This window comes from Scyliorhinus torazame, chromosome 16, assembly GCF_047496885.1.
Source record: "Scyliorhinus torazame isolate Kashiwa2021f chromosome 16, sScyTor2.1, whole genome shotgun sequence".
Classification (NCBI taxonomy): Eukaryota; Metazoa; Chordata; class Chondrichthyes; order Carcharhiniformes; family Scyliorhinidae; genus Scyliorhinus; species Scyliorhinus torazame.
The window spans coordinates 66419165-66438868 of NC_092722.1; the positions used below are offsets into that span (position 1 = coordinate 66419165).

Consider the following 19704-nt stretch of genomic DNA (forward strand, 5'->3'; position numbering starts at 1 on the left):
TCTCTAACCATTGTTGATTGCAGAAAGGTTCCAATTTCGCCACTGTAGTCAGGAAGAAGTGAAACCATTTTACAGTTTTTACCATCTTTAAGGAGATTACCTAGATATTGTGAATTTAGTACAACACTTGATGATACCCTTCGAGACAGACTAGTTTGTGGGTTACGAAGTGAAGCAATTCAGAGGAAGCTGCTTACTGTAAGCGATTTAGCTCTAAAAGTTTCAGTGGACGTAGCCACATCTATAGAGCTTGCAACAAGAGAAGCTTCGCAGATAGGGGCTGGAGCGCAGAGCCACAAAATGGATACAACAAAGAACAGGGCTGCATTGTACACAGGTTGGACACTCAGAGGGGGAATGCTGCAGTAATCGAATACATGAAAGAATTGTGGTGAGGAGGGCCACATTGCCAAAGCTTGTTGGGCCCATAAAAAGTCTTCTACACCAAAAAAAAGTGCAAGAAGAACACAAGCAAACAATATAGTTGTGTCTATAAATTAGAAGATGAAGCTCAAGATCACTCCATAGACAGTGAAACTGAGCTACCGGAGGAGCTAAAGCTAGGTATTTTGTTAATGCAAGGAGACCAACAACATTTTTGGGCGTATCTTTAAAGGCAATTTATCATTGCCTTTAAAACCAACAAATATAATCCTATAGACGTACCTGAAGAGGTTGTAATGAAACATTAAAAGGATGCATTATGGTGAAAGTAGAAGCAAATGGGCATTTGGTGAAGTTGCTTCTTCACGTTGTTCATGGAAACCTTCCTGCTCTCTTCGACAGAGCATGGTTGGCAAAGATTATGCCTAACTGGGAAACAATCATTCAATTTGTGGATTCAAAGAGCATCTGTTTGTTGATTGAAGACTCATTAATTGGATGTTCTGGAGGATGGAAATTCAGTTAAATTGATCTTTCACAGACATATCTGCAGATGAATGTGGCTGCGCACCAGCGTAACGCACAAAGGCCTGTTTCATTGCAGAAGACTTCCTTTTGGAACAACATCTGCACCTGCTCTTTTTCAAAGATCCATGGATCAAATTCAAAGTGGATTGAATGGAGTGCAGTGTTACTTAGATGACACACTCATCACCGGTTCAAGTCAACAGGAACACTTGGAGAATTTCGAAGCTACCCTGAAACGGTTACAAAGCCACAACCTTAGAGTGAAGAAGGAAAATTGCGACTTTTTCCAAGTCATCCATAAATGACCTTGGTCATAGCATCGATAAAGAAGGTTTGCACAAAGAACCAAAGAAAATGTGAGCAATCTTAGAAGCACTAAGTCCTCAAAATGTGACACAATCAAGGTCGTTTTTAGGATTGATCAATTATTGTAGTAAATTTAGCAACACAATTTAAGCCTTTACACACGTTGCTATGTGTCAAACAGGCATGGCACTGGTCAGGAGAATGTGAAAATGCATACAATGAAGTGAAAGAAGCTTTACTGAAGTCAGAGCTGTGGGCTCATTATAATCCGAAAAGAAGTTGCACTTAGCTTGTGGTGCCTTATCCTACGGGGCTGGTGCAGTTGTCTCACACACTATGCCTTCAGGGGAGTATTTGCTTCACAAACTCTCACTGGCACAGAAATGAATTACGCTCAGCTAGAAAAATGAAGCTCAGAGCATCATTTTTGCTGTAACAAGGTTCCAACATTATCTTTATGGCCATCATTTTATCCTCTTGACCCTTGACTGCAATCGGTGGACCACATAAAGGTATACCTTCTTTGGCAGCTAGTAGATTACAAAGATGGTCATTGATATTGTTGGCGCACACTTAACATATCCAGTATCACAAGTCAGGGCAGCATGCAAATGCTGACGTTTTTTATCACGATTACCGTTATAAGTCAAGCATGGCCTTGAAGATAATTTCATCACCATCCTCTATTTCTCACTCGTGGAAAATATACCTGTGACATCGTCTCAAGTTCCGAGATACACAAGAACTGCTCCAGTATGGGAAAGGTGATGGACTTGATCCGAAAGGAACGCTGTCCGACCTCATAGGAAAAATCCAGACCCCAAACCTTACATCACACGAAGACTTGAATTGACATTACAGAATGGAGTTCTATTTTTGGGAATCTGTGTGATTATTCCTCCGTGCTGACATAGTAAAGTCCTTGACCAACTGCATGAAGGACATCCTGGCGTGGTGAGAATAAAGGAATTGGCACGCAGTTATTTTTGGTGGCCAGGATTAGACGCTCAAATTGAAGAGAAAGTTGGGCAATGCCAAACTGGTACAAAACTAAGGAATACTCCACCATTACATCCGTGAGAATGGCTGACACAGCTATCACAGAGAATACACATTGATTATGCTGGTCCACTGGAGGGAGACATATTCTTCGTGATTGTGGACGCTAACTCGAAATGGCCAGAAGTTGCGATAATGGAGGGCGGCATGTGGCGCAGTGTATAGCACTGGGACTGTGGCGCTGAGGACCCGGGTTCGAATCCCGGCCCTGGGTCACTGTCTATGTGGAGTTTACACATTCTCCCCATGTCTGCGTGGGTTTCACCCCCACAACCCAAAGATGTGCAGGTTGGGTGGATTGACCAAGCTAAATTGTCCCTTAATTGGAAAAAATAAATAAATAATTGGGTACACTAAATTTATATTTAAAAAAAAGAAGTTGCGATAATGAAGTCAATGACGAGTGAGCAGACCATTGAAAAAGTAGACAAAATATTCACAAGATTTGGCGGAGCAGGTTGTCAGTGATAATGGGCCGTAGTTTACTTCAAAGGAGTTTGAGGAACACTTGAAAGAGAACGGTATACACCATATCAACCTGGTTTCATATTATCCAGCAACAAATAGATTGGCCGAACGTTTTGTGCAATCATTAAAGTGTACTATCAAAGTGCCAAGGGACCAGGGAAAATTATCAAGAAGAGTTAACAAATTTCGAATATCTTATCGGAACACTGTACATGCCATGCATGTGCCCACTCATTCAGCCTGTCCAAATCCAACTGAAGCATCAGTTCACCCTCCCACCCAATTTTCATCACTATTTTCTTCTCTACCTTTGATAAACTATTCAGAGGGTAATTGAAGGACATTGCTTTGACGAACATATGTCCCAACATGTTTAACCTGAGGCGAGGAAAGAAATACACATCCTTTTATCTCACAGTTCACAAACTCAAGGTGCTCCAGTGCACTTCAGAGCCAGTGAAGTACTTTTAAAAATGTAATTATTGTAATATAGAAAAGGCAGTCATTAATTTGTACTCCGCAAGTTCTACGTTATCTTAGCAGTGAGATAATGACCAGATAATGTTGTTTCGTGATACTGGTAAGGAATAAATATTGGTCAGGTCAGCCCTCAGCTCTTTAGTGCTGTCGGATCTTTCATGTACAGCTGAACAGAGGGAGAGGGCGTTGGTTAAACATCTCAACCGAGAGACAGCATCTCCAACAGTGCAGCACTCCCTCAGCACTGCGGCAAACTGGCAGTTCCAGTCAATGCAGCAGGGTTTGAGAAGAGATCTTTCTGGCTGAGCTGGGAGAATGCGAGCGCTGTACAGTCTGACTGACATACTCATCGATGCCTCATGTCCGCGGGGAAACAGGCACCATTTTGTGTGTCAGTCGGAGAATCCCGCCCAGGCTCTCTGATTATTGTCACATTTCTGTGTGTGGGATCGGGCTGTGCACTACTCACCTGCTGCGTTCCCTACATTACAACAGCTATACTTTTTTTAAAAACTTAATTGCCAGTAAAGGGCTTTCAAATGTCTGGAGACCGTGGAAATGTTGTAAAAGTGCAAATATTCTTTGTCTTTTTTCGTTTATTCTTGCCCTGGGTATTGTTCAGTTAGGGCCACAATGTTTACATCAACCTGTTCCAAACTATTAACTAAACCCTTCAAAAAGGTGGTGAGGCAGAACATGGTTTCTTCAGTCTCCACAACAAATTCCACAAACGCTTTAATAACTTGTGGTAGGTTGTTCGTGGCGATATTAGTGTTTTGTGAGTTAATCCACTTCTTGTCCATATGCTTCATTTCACTGTGAAATCACGAAGGAGATGAAATAAATAGGTTGGCCTTGAATTTGTCATGTTTTTTTCATCCTTGGATGAAATTAAATAACAAGCGCTTTTACAACTAATATCGGCGCCAACAATAACAAATGGAAGAAAATAGGGAACTGAAAGTTGGCATTAACAGAGTTCAGGCAGAGCTCTTGGCATGAACACCAGCTCTCTTGCATCACATTTCCCTCGCTCCCTCCCTCTCTCCCAGAAGCTTCAGGTTAACCAAGAACATTGAGAATTGAGCAAACCATTGAGGCTCCGTTAAAGTCTGCTCTTGAGCGTGCTCCTTCAAAAGTTTCAAGGCACAATAAGGTAAGAATGTAACCTCTTAGATAAAATTCTGCAGAAATAATCTGTTGAAATTTTAATGGACTTTATAACATGAACAGTTTGACATGTATCATGACTGAAAACTTGATAGAAACTTAACCCCTTCACCACTAGACAATAGTTATCTGGCTTTCCTGTGAAACTTTGCCATGAAACATGAGAGGGTTGTAAAGTAGAGAATGTTTAATGGTTTATGTAAACTGCCGAATAAAGTGAAACTGCTGTTAAAGAACTTGACATTAACGTGGTATTGTAGACTTCAGAGAGTTAACATTTTAATTCTGGCGCAGTCGGGTACAATTTTCCTGCAAAGGAGCAGAGAGCTGATCACAAAGAAATGGGATGGTAATCTTTAATTATTACTGTCAGTGCACAAGGGTCTTGCTGAAATCTGTCACCAACACGTACATCGATTAAAATAGGTTTCACATCATTAAAAGACAGCCTGAGGAAGTTAAAAGTAAAATAGCATATGAAAAGACAATTGGTGACTTCACACCGTCCAGTGATTAATACGATACATCTGTGCTGTGCTCATGATCACGCAGATTGTACTGTGTACTATTACCTTGGATACGCAGCCTGCCTATACTTTGCATTCACAAGCCAGCTGTCTGGCCAAGTGAGCTAAACCGGCCCCGGTTCGTGATGCAGAAACAAGGCCAGCAGTGCGGGCTCAATTCTTGTACCGGCTGAGGTTATTCACGAAGGCCCTTGCTCCTCACCTGAGGTGTGGTGATCCTCAGGTTAAACCACAACCCAGTCAGCTCTCCCCCTCAAAAGGGGAAAGTGGCCTATGGTCATCAGGGACTATGGCGACTTTACTTAACTCTGCATGTTATCTAGCAACATACTGTCAGATGGTACTCTGCACTATTACCTTTAATATGCAGTCCGACTGTATTCTGCACTGTTACCTAGCAACATTCTATCAGACTGTATTTCCTTTAATACACAGTCCAATTGTATTCTGCAGTTACCTCGCAACATACTGTACTCTGCGCTATTACCTGTCAATCCATAATCTGACTGTACTCTATTGTGTTACCTAGCAACATAATGTCAGATTGTACTCTACACTATTACCTTTAATACACAGTCCAATTGTATCCTGCACTGTTACCTAGAAACATTATGTCAGCCTGTATTCTGCATTATTACCTTTAATACACAGTCCAACTGTATTCTGCACTGTTACCTTGCAACATACTGTACTCTGCACTATTACCTTTGTTATGGGCCAGGGTTTAGAGAACCCCAAAGTGTATCATGGAGTCACCTGACCCACAACTTTTAATAGATTGTGGTATGGGGAGCACACGGCCCACTCTACAGGTGTGGTACAGCAGAAATGGAAAAGTATTTTTGAAAGCAAATAAAATGTTTATTCTTTGAACTCAAGTTAACCTTTTTAAAACAAACAGTGAATATCTTAGCAACCATCAATTCAAATATAACCCACAAAGAATACAACACTAAGTAATCCTTACTAACTTTCCAAACAACATCTAGAAGACAGAAGAAACGCCTTTTAACAGAAGCACATTAGGTTCACATTCAGTACTAAGTACATTTATAATTCTGAATTCACAAATGATCAGGAGATTGTCTTTTGATGGCCGAGAGAACAGCAGTACACCTGCTTGGTCTGGCTTCAGCTCCAACACTGAAAACAAAACTAAAACACACCATGCAGCAAACAGCCTAAAACAAAAGTAAAAAGCTGACAGACAGCCCAGCTCCACCCACACTCTGACATCACTGATAAACACCCATTTCTTAAAGGTACATTTCTTAAGCACCCATTTCTTAAAAGTACTCTCACATGACACCTTTCAATACACAGTCTGACGACTCTGCACTGTTAATTAGCAACATACTAATAGACTGTATTCTATACTATTACCTATCAATACACAGTCTGACCGTTCTCTTCATTGTTACCTAACAACATACTGGCCACAATCTTGATCCCACCCTCGCCAACGCATGATCGGTGGTGCGGGCAGAAAATATTGTGAGAATTGGGAAACACGATTCTCGCCGGAGAGATCTTATTTCCTAATCCCCCCCCCCCCCCCCCCCCCGTCCCCCCGTCCACCTCCATCCGCCGCCCCCCTTCCCCCGCTCCTTCTCCGGACATGACATGAGATAGCCTGCCTTTGGTTTGGAGGAAACGAGACATGTTAAAGGAGAAATTGTTGAGTGAGAGGACAAGTTCCGCCAGACAGAGGAGATTGTTGGTGGATACGGATTGTTCAGGCCTATTCGAGGAACAAGCAGACAGCCCTCAGGCCATTCTGATGGGGAATAGAGGTATGGAGGGATTGGACATCCATGGTAAAGAGGAGGCAGCTAGGAGGCGGTTCCCCGGCCTCTGTTGCATCTGTTCCGATAATGCCACTTTCCAAAACGGTGCTGCTTACACGTCTTCATTCTTCCTTAATCGCGGTTTCCCATCCACTATGGTTGACAGGACTCTCAACCATGTCCAACCCACCACCCGCATCTCTGCTCCCATCCCTTCCCCTCACTCCCAGAACCAGGATAGGGTCCCCCTTGTCCTCACTTTTCACCCCATCAGCCTCCGCATTCAAAGAATCTTCCTCCACCAGTTCCGCCAACTCCAGCATGATGTCACGACCAAGTGCATCTTCCCCTGACTCCCCCTGTCAGCATTCCACAGGGACCATTCCCTCAGAGATGCCCTGGTCCACTCCACCATCACCCCCAACACCTCACCCTCTTCCCACAGCACCTTTCCATGCAACCGTAGAAGGTGTAACACCTGCCCCTTTACCTCTCCCTGCTCACCATCCCAGGGCCTAAACACTCTTTTCAAGTGAGACAATACTTCACGTGCACCTCCTTCAATCTGACCTATTGCATTTGCAGCTCCCAGTGTGGTTGACTCTACATTGGAGAGACTAAATGCAGACTGAGTGACCACTTTGCAAAGCACCTTCGGTCCATCCGCAAACAGAGCCCAGAGATTCCTGTCGCTTACTATTTCAACTCACCGTCCTGCTCTCATGTCCACATGTCCGTCCTTGGCCTGCTGAATTCTTCCAGTGAAGCCCAACGCAAACTGAAGGAACAGCACCTCATCTTCTGATTCGGCACCGAACAGCCTTCCTGACTTAACATTGAGTTCAACAACTTCAGAATGTGAACTCCCTCCTCGACCTTCACCCCATTTTTATTTCTGTCAATTCATTTCAATTTCTTCCATTGATCTGTTTTTCCCTCACCATTGCCCCCCCCACCATCAATCTAATCTCTTTATGTGCCACTATCAGCATCCTTCTTAGTCTTAATCACCCCATTTACATTCCCTTTGTCTTTCTGTCCAAATAAATAAAAGCAAATCACTGCGAATGCTAGAATCTGAAACCAAAGAGAAAATGCTGGAAAATCTCAGCAGGTCTGGCAGCATCCGTAGGGAGAGAAAAGAGCTAACGTTTCAAGTCCAGATGACCCTTTGTCAAAGCTATAAGACAGAGAAAGTGGGAAATATTTATACTGTGGAGTGAGAATGAAAGATGAGTCATAGCCACAGAATCCCAGGGAAACTGGGTGCTATTGGCCACAGAAACCAAGGGAACAGAGTGCTAATGGCAGTCCCCAGGGAGAACGAAAGGTGTGAAAGGCCAAACAGCAGGGAAACTAACATCAGAGGATGAACTGTGACAGATGTAGATGTGGGGGGAGGGGGAAGCAAAGGGGAGAAAAGGTAAGGAAAGGGGGCTAAGATAGGGGGGGGGGGGGGTTAAATATATATAAAGAAAGACAAGAAAGAAATGGTAAAAGACAGTTAAAATGAAATGGGATGAAAACAAAGGGGTCGAGGTGAGGTAGAGCTAATCATCTGAAGTTGTTGAATTCAATGTTGAGACCGGAAGGTTGTAGAGGGCCTTACCGGAAGATGAGATGTTGTTCCTCCAGTTTGTGTTGAGCTTTACTGGAACTCTTTCCCTTGGTTTCTATGGCTGTTAGCACCTGTTCCCTTGGTTTCTGTGGCTGACTCATCTTTCATTCTGAAGGGATAGGGCGGGGTAATGGGCTCTCTCAGAGGGTTGATGCAGACTCGATGGGCTGAATGGCCTCCTTCTGCGCTGTAGGGACTCTAAACTCTGCTGGACTCTCAGCGAACATGACTTTCAGACTGTTAATCTAAATGTATGTCAGACTGTCAATCAGCATGTCAATTAGATTTCAATCGGAATATCAATCAGACTGTCTATCTGAGTGTCTGTCAGACTGTCTGCCACACTGTCAGTCACAATATCCATCACACTCTCTGCAGGCTGTCTATTTGAATGTCTGTCAGGCTGGTTGTGAGGCTGATGAGCAGGAAACAGGTCGGCAAAATTTGAAATGCGCTCTATATTTAACACTAGTTCACCCTCCTGGGAACCTGTACCATTGGGATTTTGGCCCAGAGTTCCAGTAACTGCCTCAAACATATGGGGTGGGATTCTCCGAGCCCGCGGCGGGTCGGTGACTGGAGAATCGGCGCGAATCGTGCCCACGCAGTCGCCACGACACCGGTCGGGGGCCACTGAAATAGGCCCCCACGGCGATTGTCCGCGCTCGATGGGCCGAACTCCTGCCGAGTTCCGCCGCGTCCCGCCGGCGTGGTTCCAACCTGGTACTATCCGGCGGGAGCTCGGACCCGTGGCCGCGGTGGGCGTCCTGGTGGGGGGGCGGCGGGGGGATTTGACTTCCTGGGGGGGCCTCCACGGGATCAAGGCCCGCGATCAGGGGATTCCGATCTGCGGGCCCCCGCAATCTGGAGGGGCTCTACATCCTTCCGCGCGGGCCAGATGTAGGTTTCCGCAATGTTGCAAGGCACTGGCGCGGAGACGGCAACCACGCGCATGCACAGGCACGGAGACGCGGGCCCGCGCGTGCGCGGACCTGCGCCACCCGTGCAGGGCCGCCTTTCGCTGCCGGTGCAGCACATAGCACTCCGGCACTGTGCTGGCCCCCTGACGGCCGCTGAATTGCTGGGCCAGGAGGCCCGTTGACGCCGACGTACACCACTCCGGTGTTTACGCCGGCGTCAACACGCGGGAGAATCCCGGCCATAACTCCTTAAAAAACAGGGCCCAGGTCCATGGCCCTCAGTTAGTTAAATGCCTTCAGCTAAATTTGCAGCAAAAGCACAGTCACATATTGACCACCAGAAGGAGCAACACACACACAAATGATGGAGAGAATTTCAGTTCCGAATCTCAGTCCTTTTATGCACAGCGGATAAAAATAAAATATTTAATTCTTTAAAATGAGGCAGTGCTGCTTAATATAATGCTGCCGAATGTATTGTTTTTCCATCGTGTAGTGTATGTTTCTTTCAGCTGTATAGATCTCCATGTTTTCTTGTCTGTTCTCCCTGCACCTATTCAGGTTTTATAGCCACACCATGGATGTCAGTCACATTTCTCTGCTCTTGCTGTTGTCGACGCTCAGCTCATTGATCCAAGGTCTCGATACAAATTCTGGAATCCCTGGGATACCCGGTTGTCACGGATTACCCGGGAAATCCGGCAAAGATGGCAGAGATGGCAGTAAAGGAGCGAAAGGAGAACGGGGTAAACACGCAGAAGCACAATGAAGCTTATCCATGTAATGCTCACAATTAAGATCAAACACCAAATCCCCTGCTCTTACATATACAACAGAATCCTCTCACTTTTTCAGAGAGAACCAGAGTGATGGGCAAACTATTAAGGTTTATGACGCTGAAGGAGGCCCTTTTACCTGGCAACACTTTGCTAGTGTGGCTGAAAATCATTCCCACACTTCAATAATAGCTCTGTACCTTCCTCTTTCTAATATGGATCAATGTCTTTCAGTTTAGTGATTCAACATATCTCAAATGTCCTCAGAACCTTGATAGAATTCCAGGTTAAAGGGTGTGGGGTGGGATTGGTCAGGTCTGGCGGATTGGTTTGATCCTGAAATGCTGGAACTTTGGCTCCGGAGCTCAGTCTGGGATTGGTGTGAGGATGGGGACTGGCTGGCAGGAAAACACCATTCGTAGACTCACTGCTGCTCCCACTTCCTTTACTCAGGGTGACCTGAGCCCACGTCGGTCCCAGGTCAATCCAGGCTCGACAGAGGTGCCCAGGCCCAGCCTGAGCTGTTCTTTGGGAAGACAAAAGGTTGCCACAATGGAACTGTTTGTTTATAAAGGTACCAACACCTCCTGTCATTGATTCTTTCAGCTTGCTGCGTGGCTCTCCCCCGACTGGCTTTTCAAGCTGCCTCGTTCAACTCCCTCACCCTCACCACTGCACCCCCACACCTTGCCTGGTCTGAGATATTCCCTTACTGACACTTATATCCACTGAGATAATTAAATGTCATTAATCCTGCCTTGTCCCTGGATACAGGCAGCAGGAAAGGATCCTTTTATTATTCATTCTTGGACTGTGAGTGACAATGACAAGGCCAGCAATTTTTGTGCATCCCTAATTGCCCTTGTGCAGGCGGTGGTGAGCCACCTACAACTGAGTGACCCGTTAGACCATTTTAGAGGGCAATAAAGAGCCAACAACATTGCTGTTGGTTTGAAATCAGATGTAGGCCAGATCAGGTGATGACGGCAGATTTCCTTTCTCAAAGGCATTAATAAACCAGGTGGGCTTTTATAGCAAGCCAGTAGATCCATAAAACTATTTTTTAAATTCCAGATTTATTAATTAATTGAATATAAATTCCTCCAGATGACATGCGGGAATTTGAACTTATGTCTCCAAAGCATTAGTGCATGGGTTACTGGTCCAGTTACATTACCAGTATGATACAGCCTCACCCATGTCCATAACCTGGTAGATTATCATCAACAACCAAACTGATTCACTCATATTCCTGCAATGAAAGATACCTGCTGTCCTTCTCCCATAGGGTCCACATGTGATGCCAGTTCCGAATTGATGTCGTTGGTTCTTAACTTCTCATTAAATTGGCCTAACAAACCATTCCGTTAAGAATTTCAGGCAATAAATGCCAGCCTTGCCAAAGATACCCACGTCCCTGCAATTATAAAATAACCTCAACTGGGTCATTGAATGCAAGGTATTGAATCTGCTGTCATTACGCTGATAGAGCAACATTGAGAAATGTTGCTCAACAGTGCCAGCCTCACTTATACAATCGCTTATTCCAAACAGTGACATGTCTCTGATTGAGGTAGCCTTGTTCTTCACTCAATGCTGTGATTCCCCCAAACTCTAATCTCATCCTAGCTGGTGAAGACTTCCTGGGTATGTGCATTACAAACGCCTGTCAGATAATTTTACCAATATCGGGGGCAGCACGGTAGTGCAGTGGTTAGCACTGCTGCCTCACGGCGCCGAGGTCCCAGGTCCGATCCCGGCTCTGGGTCACTGTCCATGTGGAGTTTGCACATTCTCCCAGTGTTTGCGTAGGTTTCACCCCCACAACCCAAAAATGTGCAGGGTAGTTGGATTGGCCACGCTAAATTGGAAAAAATTAATTGGGCACTCTAAATTTATAAAAAGAAAAAAAAAGATAATTCTATCTATATCAGGAATAGTCAAATGCATTATTTTAAAATATTCCTACGATGTTATAGTGTCCGTCAAATTCACATAATTACCTCACCACAACCACAAACTCACAACCCTGAGAGATGACTTAGTTCAGGAGTCAGTAAGTTCACCAGCTTCCTATCTGCCAGCTGATTGGCAGACCTTTGTGCAATTGTCGACAGGTAATAAACACAGTAGTCAGGGTGCCCTGATTGGGGGCAGTCTCTGGTCTGACAGGACCGCTGCTGGTCTTCAACATGTGCCCCTGAACCCCAGACAATCTCATGGCTCTGAATCATTTGCACTGCCTTTAAAAAAACGTTCCAATCAGTTCCACTTTCCTGTTCTGTCCACTTTTCCCTTTCCTTCCTCGCTCAGCTTTTCCCATGTTACATGGGGTCACCACAATGTTGGCTGGTCACCCTTAGCATGCATCTCCTGTTTTGTTTTTGATTTGTTGGGTGGCACTACAGCCTGATGTCCTTTCTGCCACTAACTTTCCCATTCCCAGGGGCTGGTTTAGCACACTGGGCTAAATGGCTGGCTTTTAAAGCAGACCAAGGCAGGCCAGCCTCCCCGAACAGGCGCCAGAATGTGGTGACTAGAGGCTTTTCACAGTAACTTCATTTGAAGCCTACTTGTGACAATAGGCGATTTTAATTTTTAATTTTTCATTTCATTCACCCAGGTTGGGGATTGCCACCAACACGTACCTGCAGCACATTGATTTAAGTAATAGTTTGTCTAATCACAGGAACATCTCCAAGTGTGTCACAGGGTGGGTTTTGCTTTTCAGCGTTAACACTTGTGCTTATTGACAGGGCTCCCTGGCTTCGCTGTCTCTCAGGGTCACGGAGGTGAGAAAGGGGATCGAGGATTCCCAGGCCCGACTGGGAAAAGAGGACGTCGGGGGCCGGCGGGCGAAATCGGAGAACCAGGCAACCCGGGAGTCAAAGGTGAAATAGGGAGATCAGGAGACCACAAGAGCACATTGAAATCTGCCTTTTCTGCAAAGAGAGGGGGTTTTGAGTACCCACCACGGGACGCTTGCATCAGGTTTAGCAAAATTATATCCAATGACCAAAACCACTACGACAGCAATACAGGTGTGTTCACCTGTAACATAACCGGTTTTTATTACTTTGTGTATCATGCAACATCAGATAACAACTTATGCATTAACCTCAACTTGAATGATATAAAGAAAGTTGGCTTCTGTAATCATGGTACTTTTGATCAGGTCAGTTCTGGAGGGACCGTGCTCCACTTACAGGCTAATGATAGGGTATGGCTTGAACCAACAGATTACAATGCCATGATGGGGAAAGAAGATCATGATAGTGTCTTCAGCGGATTTCTTATCTTTCCAGATTAAGAGTTTAAAGTTTTTAGCTGAATGTTCAATATCTTTATTGTGAGTCTATCATTTGCCTATTAAAACTGAGACAAATAATATCAGCTTCCTTCGCACATTCACGATATGTATTTTAATGCCTGACATGAGTCACACTGAAACGTATTTCTGATGTTCAATGTTGGGTTGTTTTGGAGCACTGTTAATTGTGCTGACTGCATCCATCATTGACTTCAGCAAGGTTGAACTCACTTTATTGGTGTAAGTGATGGGTCTAGCCCAGGGAGGGAATGTCAGCATTACTCCCACACAGCTCCACAGACTATGATTCAACAAATCATATTCGATGCTTTAGGGTCACTTTGCCAGATCTAACCCTATTCCTATTCAGACATTTGAGTTTTACCTGCAATATGATGTGACAGACCTTTGCCCTCCTCCCGCTGCTTCGGAATCTGGGTCCCACTCAGATGGCTGTTTGTTGGTGTGATTTTCATTCCCATTGACTTAACCTGGAATTATATAAATGCCACCCATATCAAAAACACTGATTACCCATGAGACACGCCTGGTGGGGAATTCTCGCCCCCATTTTCAGCGGCAGCAACGCCGAAGTGGACGGCGAATCCAGCAGGAGACCCCAAACGCCATGGGGATTTCCCATACTGATTGCCCCTGCCTCTCCCATCAATTACGTAATGGGGTCCCTATCGTGACAGGTCGGGAATTCTATTACCATACATTATTATCCAATTAGCGGGCTTTCCCGTTCTCTTATCCACCCTATTAGACAATACACCCCCTCCCCCACGATTTCATTCAGAACTCCACTATGATACAATGGGATCTGCCTCCAGGGCGGGAGAAGCTGCCAGTGGCGCCAACCAAAAGCATTCGCCTTTTCCCACCTGAGGTGGCAGAGTCCAAAAAAACCTGGAAAATTCTGCCCAGTAATCCGTCATTAATCAGTCACAAACCCCAACTGTGTCTGCAATTTTTCAGCACTGAATCTGCCATTCGTATTCACCAAACATCATATGTTATTCACACATTGATGTCTATCCTCAGACAAACACATCTTTAGCTCACACTGAAGACTTTGTTGTAGACTCTGAGGAGCAGGTTTATTTCAAATCTTGCCACCTTAGTGCATTCTAAAACTTGGTTCAATGAATGTACTAACTATAATTTGCAGCTGTTGGTGCATTTTGTAAAATATATAAATTGATGAGCTGTTTGCTAATGCTGAGGTACAAATTCCAACATGGATTCCAACATCGGTAAACTTGCCGCAAACACCTGCGGCGGAACTGTCCCGAACGTTCACAGAATGTTGGATCTGTGTAAAACCTTTACAGCTGTCTTTTCTCAGCCAATTAAAAGGCACCCTGTGAAATTTCAGAGTGTTGGCGAGGTTCACACAGCCAGCTGGAGGGGCGGGGTCTAAACACTGGCAGCGTGGGGATTCTGAGATTGGGGCGCCCCAGTGCCAGCAGGCAATGCCAGGGTGCCAGGGTCAATGCCCAGCCTTGTCCCTCAACCCCCAGGGGCCACATGCACCTCCGCATTACTGGCGTGTTCATAATGATTGGTTTGCTTTTGAAAACAAGCCGTGATTCGCGCTGCCATAACGTCACGCCACCGGGGAGTAGGCATGGGGTTGAGGAAGAACGGACTTGGGTGGATGATACGGCATCAAGTTCAGTAATCTAATGCTAATTGATTAAAATGTATGGAAATCAGGTTCACACCATTTCTGGACATGAACCTGGTCACATCACAGGCGGGGAAGATCTCAAACTGACAAGAATTAGCGGCCATTATGGGATTTGAGCCCATGGCTAAAGGGGATGCTAGATCACGCCCCTGGTCTCCCCACTTGGGACTTTTCCCTGCGTTTACAGTAATTCTCACTCTACTACATAGAATAAAACAGAATCATCAAAAGATTATGGCTGTGAAAGAGGTCACACATCTGGTCACATATCAGTCTAATCCCATGTTCCAGCATTTGGTCCTTAGCTCAAGGCCTGGATTCTCTATTGGCGGGATCCTCCGTTTAGCCGGCAGTGCGCTCACGCCTGTGGATTTCCTGACGGCGTGGGGGTGCCCACAATGGGAAACCCCATTGGCCGGCTGCCGGGATGCAGGATCTCACTGCCGGCGGGGGCACGCCGCACCAGAGATTATTGCGAAAATATTGTGAAAAACAGTCAGAAGATAAATAATCAATTGTTGACTATTGTACTTCCAATGCTTATAATCATCGCCTGTTTCTGCATTAAAATGTACATGGACTCGCAAGCAAATTATTCAAGAAAATATTCAATAAATATGTTTTGGATTGTTCATCGTCTTCATTGTCTGATAATTCTGTTTCCAACTGTTATAATCACAGGAGTCCGAAGACGGTCCAAACATAAAGATTTATTTAATCAATGACATGCAAGGCTGCAAAGGGGCGGGCAGTACATCCAGAGCCAGCTGGAGCCATCCGAAGATCCCGGTTCCCATCCTGGCTGCCTTTTATCAGTCTGATTTAATAAGCCCTGCTATTAGGCCTCTGCCCCTCATCGGGGGAGCTCGTGGGGGTTATTACATCCTTCTCCCATGCAATCCGCACGCCCCTCTGTTGTAGCGAGTGGAGGAGGCCTCCTTCTTCACTTCGCCCGTGGCTGCGCTTTCAGCGGTTGCGGAGCTGGGTCAGGGCAGTGAATAACGCGTCGGGGAGCGTCGCTTCCCCACAGATCATTTGGGGGATTCTGTTGCCGATCTCTCCTTGGTTAAACTGTCGCCCGGGTCTATGGAGGCTCCTCCTCCACGCCTGACCCTGAATCATCCCTCTTGTGCATCTCTGCGTTCTGGCCCTTGAGGGGTGTTGCTCCATGGCTCCTGGGTGACGGGCAGACTGGACGATGAGCTGACTCCTCTGGTGAGGCCGGTTCTGGTGCGGGTTCCCTGCCTTTAAGGTGGTCCATGTCTTTTTGTACTGTCCGCTCCTCGGTTTTTACCATATAAGAAACTGGTCCAGCCTTCTCCACTACAGTCCCTGGGGCCCACAGGACGCTCTCTCCAAAATACCAAACATATACCATGCACCCTGGTTTGAACCTCTGTCCTGCCTTTGTGGGCTATGGTACTGTTTCTGGAGATCCTGTTTTCTCTCCAGCTTTCGCCAGCATTAGGTAATGTCAGGCAAAGGCAGGTCCTCAGACTTTGGGCCATTAGCTGCTTCGCCGGCCATTCAGGTTGTTATATGTGGCGTGGTATGATAGCTGAATAGGAACCATGCCAACTTTTTCTCCGTGGATCCCATGGCTTTTTTTCATGCCCCTCTTAAATGTTTGCACTGCCCAATCAGCCAGGTCCTTTGAAGTGGTGTAGTACAGGGCGGTCCGAATGTGTTTCACCCTGTTTGACTTCATGAAGTGTGAGAATTCCTCGCGAGCAAAAGGGGTGCCGTTATCAGTAATGAGCACCTCTGGGATGCCATGGATACTAAACGAATGGCACAACTTCTAAACAGTAGTGCTTGAAGTGGTGGATGGCATTCGGTAAACGTCCAACCATTTTGAGTGGGCATCAGTGCGTCGCAAACTTTGACCCTTGGAAAGGTCTGGGGAAATCGGCGTGCAGCCGTACCCTACGCCGGCCTTCCTGCCCCCAGGGATGAAGGGACGCTGCTGGTGAGAGCTTTTTGACATGCGGTGCATTGCTGTACCAACCTCTCGATGCCGCCATCCAGCCCCGGTCACCATATGTAGTTTCTGGCGAGCATCTTGATTTTGGACACTCTCGGATGCCATTGTGCAGGTCCTGCAATATAACTTTCTGCCTTGGCTCGGGACCAGAACAAGGGCTCCCCACAGGAGAATGCTGTCCTCCACGCAAAGCTCTTGTTGCTTCCTCGCAGAACCCTGCAGTTCCCCCATCCTATCCTGCAGTCCCCTATGCAGGATGATGTAGCGTAACTTCACCAAGGTAGGGTCCTCTTATATCCACACCCGGATCTTGATGCTGTGACCGGCAAAGTGCACATAAAATTCAGCACCAACATGGCTTTGTCTCCTATTGGTAGGGACGGAGGAGCATGTCGACAATGGGAGTCGGCTCGAGCATCCGCATGCCTGCTTTGTGCGCCCGGGCGGTACTTGAACACATACTTATATGCTGCCAATAATAGAGCCCATTACTGTATCCTGGCCAACACTATCGATGGGATTGTCTTGTTTTATTTGAACAGGCCGAGCAACAGTTTGTGGTCTGTTATGATTGAAAGTGTTGGGCGGCATGGTGGCCTAGTGGTTAACACAGCTCCCTCACGATGCCAAGGACCTGGGTTCAATCCCGTCCCTAGGTCACTGTCCGTGTGGAGTTTGCACATTCTCCCGGTGTCTGCATGGATCTCGCCCCCACAACCAAAAGATGTGCACAGTAGGTGAATTGGCCATGCTAAATTGCCCCTTAATTGGAAAACAAATGATTGCAAAGTGCCACTCAGAAATGTACTGGTGGAACTTTTTGATTGCTAAGATTATGACCAGCCTTTCCTTTTCGATCTGAGTATACCTATGCTCTGCATCGGCCACTGTCCTTGATACCTAGGCTATTGGTCTCTCCATCCAGTCTTCCATCTGGTGGAACAACACCACCTCGATGCCTTATGGGGCGGCATCACAAGTGATCCGGAGTGGCCTGGAAAGATTGTAGTGCATCAGCAGCCTTAAGAACGATAGTTGCCGCTTCAACTTGGCAAACACCCCTTTTTGTGGCGCTCTCCATACCCAGTCCTGATTTTGTTTCAGGGCTGCATGCAGCAGTGCCTGGATGATTGCCATGTTTGGGATAAATTTGCGGTAATAATTTACAAGTCCAGCGAACAACCATAGTTGGGATGTATTCTCAGGCGCGGAGCCTGTTTGATGGCCCGTACATTCTCCTCCATTGGGTGCAAGCCATCCTTGTCAACCCGGAATGTGACCTCTTCGTGTGAAAAATGCAGTTGTTCCTTTTTAGATGGATGCCTGACTCAGACACTGGTGGAGAACTTCCGCTAAATTATCCAGATGTTCCTTTTCGGTGGCTCCAGTGATCAGAATATATTCCAAGTAAACTGTCACACTTGGAAGTCCTTGGAGGAGTTTCTGTAATCAGCTGGAAGATCGCACAAGCGGACGATACACCGAATGGAAGCCTGGTGAATTCATACCGATCCCTGTGGGTATTGATGGTCACATATCTCCTGGATGCTACATCCAGCTCCAACTGTTGATAGGCGTGGCTTATGTCTAATTTGGAGAAGGAGTAGTGCGCACCCAACTTTTCATAGAAATCCTCCATGCACGGCATTGGGTATCCATCCAAATGAGAGGCCTTGTTCACCGTCAATTTGTAATTTCCACACAGGCAGATGTTTTTTTCTGGCTTCAGCACAGGGACTACAGGCGTTGCCCAATCCCCGGACCTGCACAGGATGAATAATCCCCAGACTTTTTAGCCACCTGAGCTCGTTGTCCACTCTGGCACCGGTCCTGATTTCATGCGGGAAACTGGATTCTCCGCCGCGTTGCCGAACACGATTCCGGTGTCGGGGGGGCGGAGAATCCAACCCCTCATCTCTGGAATCAATCTAGTGAACCTCCTCTGAACTGCCTCTAATGCCACGAGATCTTTCCTCAAATAAGGAGACCAAAACTGTGCACAATACTCCAGGTGCGGTCTCACCAATTCCTTGTACAGGAACAACACTCTATACAACACCTTTATACTCTATTCCTTTTTCTATTAATGCCTACATTCCAATCGCTTTCTTTATTACCTGCTGTACCTGTTTGCTAGATTTCTGCAATTGATGCACGAGGACATTCAGATCCCTCTGCACCGGTGAACCCCAAAGTCTCTCTCCATTTAGGAAATAAGTTGCCTTTCCATTTTTCCAACCAAAATAGATGACCTCGCACTTAACCTCATTAAACTCCATTTGCCACATTTTTGCCTACTCATCTAACCTGTCAATATCCATTTGTAAGGTTCTTCTTTCCTCAGTAAGAGGAATAGGTACTGTCCCACCTATTTTTGTGTCATCTGAAAATTGGCCTATAGAACCTTCTATCCCTGTATCCAAGTTGTTAATATAGATTGTAAATAGTTCGGGCGGAAGGACCCCTACTAGTTACATCTTGTCATCCAGAAAAATACCTATTTATCTCGACTCACTGTCTTCTGTCCGTCAACCAGTCTTCTATCCAAGCCAATAAATTACCCCGAACCCCATGTGATCTAACCTTGTGTATTAACCTATTGTGCGACACTTTATCAAAACCTTCCGTAAATCCAGATATACTACATCTACAGGATCCCCATCATCCACTTGGCTTCTTACATCTGTCTCT

At 46.0% G+C, this 19704-nt stretch overlaps 1 protein-coding gene across 1 annotated transcript; it reads left to right on the plus strand.

The window, feature by feature from the left end:
* Positions 1-4229: 4229 nt before the first annotated feature.
* Positions 4230-15661, plus strand: LOC140392857 (complement C1q subcomponent subunit C-like). Its single transcript, XM_072478596.1, has 3 exons — positions 4230-4381; positions 9809-9993; positions 12780-15661. Exons 2-3 carry the CDS (start codon positions 9825-9827, stop codon positions 13331-13333), a joined length of 723 nt encoding a protein of 240 aa, XP_072334697.1. The 5' UTR covers positions 4230-4381; positions 9809-9824; the 3' UTR covers positions 13334-15661.
* Positions 15662-19704: the final 4043 nt, after the last annotated feature.

Coding starts and splice junctions, on each gene's coding strand:
- LOC140392857 (XM_072478596.1), top strand. CDS start 9,825: ATGGATGTCAGTCACATTTCTCTGCTCTTGCTGTTGTCGACGCTCAGC. Junction 9,994..12,779: donor AGGAGCGAAAGGAGAACGGG/GTAAACACGCAG, acceptor GCTTATTGACAG/GGCTCCCTGGCTTCGCTGTC.